The sequence below is a fragment of the Danio aesculapii genome, chromosome 6, assembly GCF_903798145.1.
Source record: "Danio aesculapii chromosome 6, fDanAes4.1, whole genome shotgun sequence".
Lineage (NCBI taxonomy): Eukaryota > Metazoa > Chordata > Actinopteri > Cypriniformes > Danionidae > Danio > Danio aesculapii.
Window position 1 is genome coordinate 55,690,071 of NC_079440.1, and position 10,000 is coordinate 55,700,070.

At 31.6% G+C, this 10,000-nt stretch overlaps 2 protein-coding genes across 2 annotated transcripts in view; both read right to left on the reverse strand.

Annotated features, from left to right (window-relative positions):
* Positions 1–355, reverse strand: part of inka1b (inka box actin regulator 1b) — a 6,137-nt gene extending 5,782 nt beyond the window's left edge. The window contains exons 1-2 of the mRNA XM_056459184.1: positions 270–355; positions 128–181 (exon numbers count right to left, since the gene is read on the reverse strand). Of these exons, the coding sequence (XP_056315159.1) occupies positions 128–130 (3 nt within the window). The 5' untranslated portion in view covers positions 131–181; positions 270–355. The remainder of the gene's footprint in view (positions 1–127; positions 182–269) is intronic.
* Positions 356–2,775: 2,420 nt separating this feature from the next.
* gnai2b (guanine nucleotide binding protein (G protein), alpha inhibiting activity polypeptide 2b) overlaps positions 2,776–10,000 on the reverse strand; it is a 92,163-nt gene continuing 84,938 nt past the window's right edge. Inside the window, exons 8-9 of the mRNA XM_056460561.1 lie at positions 7,323–7,539; positions 2,776–3,592 (exon numbers count right to left, since the gene is read on the reverse strand). Coding sequence (XP_056316536.1) covers positions 7,349–7,539 — 191 coding nt within the window. The 3' untranslated portion in view covers positions 2,776–3,592; positions 7,323–7,348. The remainder of the gene's footprint in view (positions 3,593–7,322; positions 7,540–10,000) is intronic.

The following is a 10,000-nucleotide window of genomic DNA, read 5'->3' on the forward strand; positions in this document are numbered from 1 at the left end:
ACGTTGTCTGTTTTTTTTCCCCTAGTACATACACAAATGTTACAAATATATGAATAAAACATCTTTACAGACTAATATCGTGTCCAAATAAAGAAGTCGAGCAAGCAAGCAAAAGCAGAACACTCACCATGTTTGTTTATTTTCCGCTGTTAGTCCACCTTGGAATATTTTTCACTTTTCCCTGAAAATAAAGATTCGTCCTCCATTAATATTTTTCAAATAATGCAAAATTGAGTCTATCGCGACCTTTGAGCGTTTGTGACACTTACCAAATGGTACCTAAAATAATATCTCCCAGATGTATAAAGTAGTCCAGCACAGCGTGTCCTGCTGCTGCTGCTGCTGCTGTTGTCAGTCTGCGTGAGTTCGCTTAGCAGAGTGCGGTGCTGAGTGCTTTTGAGCGTGCCGTAAGTTTCCTGCCAGCACTGTCTCAGCCAATCAGCGACGCGCGTCAGACTGTCATCCAATCATGAAGCGAGAAGTGAAACGTGAGTAAAAGATACAAGCGCTTCACACCTGAGATCTGCAGGACTGATTAATTCAGCCACGGAATAAAAATGCATTAACAATAATGAAATTATTAAAATTATTGATATTAAATAGTTTTAATTATGATAATCTATAATTATATATATATATATATATATATATATATATATATATATATATATATATATATATATATATATATATATACACACGCACACGCACACACACATACATATATACATATATATATATATATATATATATATATATATATATATATATATATAATTACATGAAAATTATTCTGTTCATTAAAGCTGCATTTATTAAATGTTTTAAAAATGTTCAATTGTTCAATATTTATTTATTAAATATTTATTTATTACTTATTGTAGGTAGTTTCAAATGAAATTATTACTCTAGTCATTATTGCTTTAATTAATAATAATAATAATAATTTTAAAGTGATCATGTGACTCTGAAGACTAGAGTAATGGTGCTGAATATTCATTTTTATAATCACTGGAATAAACTATGAAATTAAATGATTTTAGAAACTATATAAAACTTTTATAAACTATTATACCAACTACTATAAACGTATACATTAATAACATTCCACACAAACATACACACACACATACATTTGAAGTCAGAATTATTATTATTATTATTATTATTTTGATAGTCTACAGAACAAACCATCGTTATACAATAACTTGCCTAATTACCCTAACCTGCCTAGTTAACCTAATTAACCTAGTTAATCCTTTAAATGTCACTTTAAGCTGTATAGAAGTGTCTTGAAAAATGTCTAGTCAAATATTATTTACTGTCATCATGACAAAGATAAAATAAATCAGTTATTAGAAATGAGTTATTAAACTATTTTGTTTAGAAATGTGCTGAAAAATCTTAAACAAAAATTGGGGAAAAAATAAACAAGGGGGCTAATAATTCTTACTTCAACTGTATATATACACATACATGCACAAACATATACACGCGCAGAGAGAGAGAGAGAGAGAGAGAGAGAGAGAGAGAGAGAGAGAGACCAGATTAAATCGATAACTTACAAATATTAAATATTTTTTATATGTTTTGTTTTTTTTTACAAAAAATAACGTTCTCAACAAATAAGGAAAAAGAAACATGCTGTCATGTTTTTAATTAATTAGTATTGATTATAACTATAAATATGCTATGAACTACAAATATGAAATTAACTAGACATCAAGATTACAATCAGCACTGAACCATGATAAGACTACTTTATCAAGGATTATTTTGGTCTAAAACAAAAAAAAAACTTATATTGTCCCAATTGTAGTTTTAGCTTTTATCTTGCAGGTAATAAAATGCATAAGAGACATTTTCGGTCTCTTATGAATTTGTTTGACTGGACAAGTCATTCTGCGTTTCTTTTGCGCCATCACGCGGTCAAAAACAACACTGCAGGCAATACCGAACTAGAATACCAAACAGCATAAGGGACATTCTACCAGAAACGTACATTCTCCGTCCCTGAAATAAACACAGTGAATAAAAATTATTTAATTACAAAAATGTCTAAAATGGACTGATGGTTGATTTCTGGGAGTTGTTCTGTAAAGAAATGTCATTCATTTGGTGCTTAGACTTTTTTTTTTCTTTATTAAAAACACTTTACTAATTTACAATGTAATGTAATGTAATGTAATGTAAATGTAATGTAAATGTAATGTAAAATGTACAAACCCTGTTCTTGTCCTTGTCCTCAGCCCAATTGAACCTACAGCTTTAATAGTTTTGTTATGCTAAAAACTCATTTAGAAAAAAAAAAAACTTCAGAAACAGCAAGCTTAAGTTGTAATCATTCATTCTACATCCTACAAATAAACACTACAAATATAAAATACTAATAAATGTACTATTGTCCTCATGTTTCTGTCAGTCCTGTCACATTTGCATTAAATTTAACATAAAATGTGTGCAATACACCTTTAAGACTAAGACTCAGAGAAAGGGACATCATTTGATGGAGGAGTGCCTGACAGTGTGATTAAGGATGCATTATCATTGAATTGTGTGATTTTATGCTTGTTTTGTGTGCTTTTTTGAGGACGATAAGCTTAAAGGTGAGGCCCGGTCACATTTTTTATTAGTGAAAATGTACGTTTCTGGTAGAATGTCCCACAAAATGACACACAAATCGCATAGATCAAAAACAAAAATGTTAAAAGAGACACATGATATAAAAGACAAAGAGCACAGGTCTATCTTACATATCAACTTTATTTCCAATGAAATAATTAGTAAGGTATTCAGATAATAACCCAAAGACTGTAGTCTAGTTTTATTATTATTATTATTATTTAGCTCTTAAAATGTGCTCAACACTTGTACACTTTCCATTTGATAGCGTGAATAAAAACAGCCCTATGATCTACAGACAGTGAAAACAAGGCACAGACATCGCGCCAAAAATCAAAGACGGTGTACAGTAACGAGGACAGGGAAATGTGAGGGCGGACGTAATCTATATTTACACGTTAGTGGACAGAGATGATGCTATAGAGAGTGTGAAGGGACGTCACGCTGTGTGTTTTGGAGCTTTTTCGAGCAGGTTCAGATGGTCCGTCATGCAACAATATACAGATTGAGTCTGGGATGAGGATTCAGTGTTGACGTTTTACAAAAAGAGAGATGTCTCGTTTTCTTTCTGTGCTCACATTTACTTTACAAAAGAAGCATTTTGAGTTAGATAAAATCAGCACATCCATAAAAGAAGTGTTCGCCCGACCCTGCTGTCAAAAAACAAAACCTAAAAGCTCACTAGAAACAAGGAAAACAATAATAATCCTGACTTTCCACTCATCGTTGGCCTGAAAATTAAATATGTACACATTGAGAACCGATTTAAAACGAGGTTCAGGAAAGAAGGATGGTGTGCCGGAACTTGGTGAAGTTTCTCTTTTCCTTGTTCACGATTTGTCCATTTCGGGTTGTCACGATTAAAAAACAAAACAAAAACACATTACGATTCTGATAGGTGTTTGAAGGCAGTCTAGCATGTGTTGTGTAAAACCCACTGACCAGGCCCATCAAACGAATAGACACCATCCTGAGGGGAAAACACAACAAAACAGTGAAGTTATTCATAGTTTCATTCATTCATTTTCCTTCAGCTTAGTCATTCATTAGGGGTCGCCACAGCGGAATGAACCGCCAACTTATCCAGCATGTTTTACACAGCAGGTGCCCTTTCAGCTGCAACCCAGTACTGGGAAACAGCCATACACTACGGCAAATTTAGCTTATCCAATTCACCTAGAGCATATGTTTATACTGTGGGGGAAACTGGAGCAGCCAGAGGAAACCCACGCCAACACAGGGAGAACAGAAATGCCAACTGGCCCAGCCTGGACTTGAACCAGCGATCTCTTGCTATGAGGCGACAGTGCTAACCACTGAGCCACTGTGTCACCCCTATAATTATAATTTAATTAATATTAATTACTATTAATAATAAATAATACATGTAATAAAATAAGTTTAATATATAATTTAATAATATTTTAATAAGTAAAATATTATTTATTATTAATAATAAGTTTATATAATATACTTTCAAATACTAATAGTATTTTAATAAATATAATATAAACGAATAAATAAAAATAAATTAATAACTAAAAATTATGTCTAATTTATGCATTGTAATATATAAAACTGCAACATACAAAAATATTTCTCCAAAGTCATGGCTAATTAAATTAACTTGCCTAGTTAACCTAATTAAGCCTTTACACTGCACTTTAAAGGGATAGTTCACCTAAAAAGGAAATTTATGTCATCTTTTACTGTCTCCCTTTACTTTTTCTAACCTTTGTGAGTTTTTTTCTTCTGTTGAACACAAAAGAAGATATTTAGAAACATGTTACAAAACTATCCCTTTAAAGCTGAATATATCAGTATCTTGCAAAATATTACCTACTTCAATAGTAAAATATTACCTACTAATAGTAAGATTAAAATATTACCTACAGTCATTGTGGCGAAGACAAAAGATATTATTCATTCATTTTCCTTTGGTTTGGTCTTTTATTTATTTGTTTGGACTCTCAGCAGTGAATATTAAAACACATAAACTGAACTGAACTTAAACTCTGAAAACTGAACTACACTGTTTCAATTCACTATAATCTTCTATGTGAAGCTGCTTTGACGCAATCTACATTGTAAAAGCGCTATACAAATAAAGGTGAATTGAATTGAAATTGAATTTATGAGGGGTCACTTGGTATTGAGGCAAGTTGGAACTAACGTCTGCAGGACACCGGCCCTCCAGGACCAAGTTTGGACATCTCTGGTTTATTCAATTCACCTATAGCGCATGTGTTTGGACTGTGGGGGAAACCGGAGCACCCGGAGGAAACCTACGCCACCACGGGGAGAACATGCAAACTCCAAGCCAACTGACCCAGCCGGGACTCGAACTAGCAACCTTCTTGCTGTAAAGCAACAGTGCTAACCACTGAGTCACCGTGTGGCCTAGTTATTCATGTCCAAAGCTACTTACAACTGAGGAGGCATTCAGCAATTCAACAAGAAGAGGCAATACACACAACAAGAGATAATTATACAGAGGAACTGTTAGTGCTCAGAGAATTAGGTGCTAAAGTGAGGAGGGGCGGTGTTGAAGATTATTATTATTGTTTAATAGAGAGAAAGTTTCTACAGGTCAAGCCCACTCACCTGTATGAAGCACACTTTATAAATGGAATTTTTTTGAGATATTGAGTGACTGTATAATAGTGTCTGGTGCAGATAAGAAAACTGGTGCAAGTGTAGATTAAACCAAACTTTTCACCCTGCGACCCCTAAAATAACATGGCCAGTGACTTGAGACATCCAAATTCCTTGGAGGTGGTTATAAATATACAAATGTTGCGCACAAAACAAGCCTTTATAAACACAAGCATATTGACAACACAAAAAAGTGCAACAGTCCGACAACCATATCATTATAGTCATTTAATAATTTGTTTATTTAATATTAACCTCACATAATCAGACTGGTGGACACAATGTTTTCAGCACAAGTCTATATTCTTGGTTTAATTTTGGAGACCACCACTCAGAGATCATTCTCAATATTCAGTTGTGGCCTGTATTTATTTATTTGTATTTGATTGCCATAAAGGTGTCAGAAAGTTTAATCTGGTGCTATAAAATCAATCTATTGCAGCTGATGCTATTGCTGTGTTGTTAATCTAACGTAAACACACCAATCCTATTTAAAAAAATGTAAGGTTGATGGCTTTTCATTTGCATGTTGTTGTTTTTTACTAATAAAAACTACTATACTTATCTTTTGTGGGTTATGGGTAAAATATGGTAATTCTAATAGTATTTTATAAAATTTATTTGACTTTTGAAATCACCAAGCGACCTCCTGTCATTGTCCTGAGACCCCCACTTTGGGAACCACTAGGTTAAAGTGTTAGAGAAATTAAAGTGTGTGTTTTTTTCAGGTGGTTTGTCAAGTCCACTCACATAGTAGTGTGCCGCCTTGCTATCTAGACAAAACAATAATTCACAGGGTGTTCATATGAGAACAGGAAATTCTTATAAATGCCTTAATTTGAATAATAATCTGCTTTCACGGTTTGAAAAGTGCTTCGATTTTGGATAAAGTGCTTGAAACTTCTTAAATGTAATTGAACGTCTAATGGTTTCCACTGCAAATAAAACCGGTCACATTTTCTTTTTAAAACCAGTCATTTGAATGGTTTCTGGTGTGTTTTGGGACATATATAAAGTTGAAGTCAAAATTATTATTATTGGCCATCCTGTGATTTTCTTTTTTCTTTTTTTAAATATTTCCTAAATGATGTTTAAACTCTTGAGGCCCAAGGTGTTTTTTTTACATGCATTTTTTATTTCTCTTTGCTATTTGGGCTTATTGGAACCTAAATAGAATAAAAATCTAAGTATCATCTTTTGATATGATGTACTTTTAGAGAAAAATATGTCCATATATGTGGACTCGAGGTCTGAATTTACATAAAACACTTTTTCCAGACAGTTTTAATGCATATATTACATAGATTTTTTTTATACTTGATTTGACTATCAGAGAGTAAAAACAAAAGTTTTTCCCATTTTGGACAGTTAAAAATAGTGTTTGGGACATTTCATATGCTGCAAAACAGTTGCATGATGACACTGTATGTCTGTAACAAAATATAAAACATGCGAAGTATTTTAAATAGCCACTTAAGGATTTTTTTTACAGTATTTCCTATAATATTTTTTCTTTTTTATGGAGAAAGTCTGATTTGTTTTATTTTGGCAAGAATAAAAGCAGTTTTTAATTTTTTTAAAACCATTTTAAGGTCAAAACTATTAGCCCCTTTAAACATTATTTGTTTTCGATAGTCTACAGAACAAACCATCGTTTCGTTAACTTGACTAATTACCCTAACCTGCCTAGTTAACCTAATTAACCTAGTTAAGCCTTTAAATGTCACTTTAAGCTGTATAGAAGTGTCTTGTAAAATATCAAGTCAAATCTTATTTACTGTCATCATGACAAAGATAAAATAAATCAGTTATTAGAAATGAGTTATTAAAACTATTATGTTTAGAAATGTGCTGAAAAAAATCTTCTCTCCGTTAAACAAAAATTGGGGGAAAAAAATCTGTAATAGGGCTAATTCTGACCTGAACTATATATATATATATATATATATATATATATATATATATATATATATATATATATATTTAATCTACCACACTCCGGGGTACATAAATGATTGTGTGTGTGTGTGTGTTGTTGTTCTGACCTCATGATTCACCGGGGCCGCCATCATTAAAAGAGACCACAGTCCTTCAGGTTGTTCTTGATTATGACATCAGTAACGGCGTCAAACACAAACTGCACGTTCTTAGTGTCAGTAGCACAGGTGAAGTGGGTGTAAATCTCCTTGGTGTCCTTTTTCTTGTTGAGATCCTCAAACTTGGTCTGGATGTAACTGGCAGCCTCGTCGTATTTATTGGCTCCTGCATCAACAAAAGTACAGAAAATACTGTCAACAGATTTGAATTTGTGCGTCATGTGATCAGTGCAGTTTGTGCAGTTTTAGTGATTTTAACTCTAACCCGTCCCTCCAAGACTTTTCTGAATCCACTATTCATGAGTTTTGTTTTGTTTTTTAACTACAAGATTGTGGTAAATAATAACAAGTTTTGAGAAAAGCAGTCACAAAATAAGTCATTTAATTGTATAAATATAAAGAAAAATAATGAAGGGACTGTCTAAAGTCTGTAGAAACTATTTTCACATTCTGGATCTATTCAATTGAAAAACAGTATAAAATTATACATTAAAACTTTAAGTAGTAAAAACTACTATATGTTTTTACATATTTTACTAGTAATTCTGCATTACCTCTATGTATTCATTAAAAATGAGAAATTAATTTAAACTTCATTTATAAAACTATTTAAACAATACACATGAATTAAAATTATATAAATATTAAAATTTATTCAAATAAAAATTATATTATTGCATTTTAATAAAATTTATAAGTACATATAATGTGAAAATTATCAATATTTACCCCACTGGAATTTATAAAAGTAAAGTCCTTTAATCCGTATGTGCCGCACTTCGCACTCTTATTCATAGTCTTATTTTATTTATTTATTTATTTAAGTTTATCTTATCTTATTGTATGCCATTCTCTAAATTTTTATAGTAGAGCACAGTCCTGAGTTATGTTGTCAATGTATGTTGTTTGATGAAGCAGCTTGGTCCTGGAGGAACACTGTTTCGTTTCACTGTATACTGCACTGTATATTGTTGAAATGACAATAAAAGCCAACTTGACTTAAACTTGAGATGTTTTCATCCACTCTGGGGTGATATTGAGTCTTAATTGGCCATGACTTTTCCTGTGTTTCAGCTAGCGGAATGATTTTTGGTGCCAAATCTTATTTTGAGAAAATGCTTTGAGGTTTTTTTTTATTTTTTATTTTTTATTCAAAGCACTCTGGACATATTTACTGGCCTTTTGTTATGATCAGGATGAAAACATCCACTAAATTAAACTGCTATAAAAATGCATTTAAAAAAATTCTCATTTTTTGCAGAAATCTGTTAAATCAACCTCAATCCTGATCAAAACTACTAAATTGCATATAAAATTACAGTATTTTAACTCCTTAATTAACTCTGCCAAATTCATAAATGATGTTACTGATTTGGTGAAAAAAAACACACAAAATGACGTATTTTCAATATTAAAAGTAACTGTGGTCTGGATTATATTTGACCTTTTATCACAGTCTTGGACATGTGAAGCAACATTACCTTTGATGCATTGTTTTTGATTCATTTTCATTTTTTCTCCCTAATTTACTGTTGGTGGCTGTTTTTGCCCCATTGACTTCTATTATAACCACATTTTTTTATTACAAAACCATGACACCATATAATCAGGCATTTTTGATTGTTGGTAGTTTTCCCTGTTGGGAAGAGGTCAAATTTGTCATTTTTACTGTTGATCATCAGTTGGCAGCCGTAACCCTTCAGATAGGCCTGTGCAAAAACAAGCCTAGCTTCTAGATTTTATAGGGAGTATAAAAGCAAATTAAAGTGTGTATGTGTGAGTGTGTGAGAGTGACCTTTATGCACTTACCTTGATGTGTCTGAGAATATGAAAATATGCATTTTATCTGACAGAACTACATGGAGTAAATAAAAACAAACACTGTGTATTTATGCACATTCAAATGTGGTTACAATGGAGGTCAGTTGGGCAAAAACAGCCACCAACAGTAAATTAGGGAGAAAAAATGAAAATATAACAATACATCAAAGACAATGTTGTTACTAATTATTCACATGTCCAAGACTGCGATAATAAAAAAAATAAAAAAATCTAGTCCACAATTACTTTTTATATTGAAAATTCGACATTTGGTGTGTTTTTTTCACCAAATCAATGACATCATTTGTGAATTTGGCAATTAAAGAGCTAAAATGCTGTAATTTTTAAAAACATTTTGTAGATTTAATCAGGACTTAGGTTGATTGACAGATTAATGCAAAAAAAAAAAATATATATATATATATATACATATTAATCTGATGCATTTTTACAGCCGATTAATTTTCATCCCTAACATAACAAAATAGTACATTTGAATAGTGAACAAGGGTTAAATGTATAAATATTGAGTGTTCAAAAACCAGAACAACCTAAAATATTACTTAGAATAGTTTTTAAACAATATAATCACATACGACTTTAGGATAATTTAACAAAAATGAATAAATAAATACTATATATGAACACTATACATTTTTAAATGGTGTTTATTATTTATTTAGAGTTTTGAATGATTCTTTTACCTAAAACTATACATTATTAATAGTTTTTTTGTCTTCTCTTCTTGGTCATAAGGGACCTGAACTGATTATTTGGGTTAATGTTCAAAAAAGTTATTATGATAA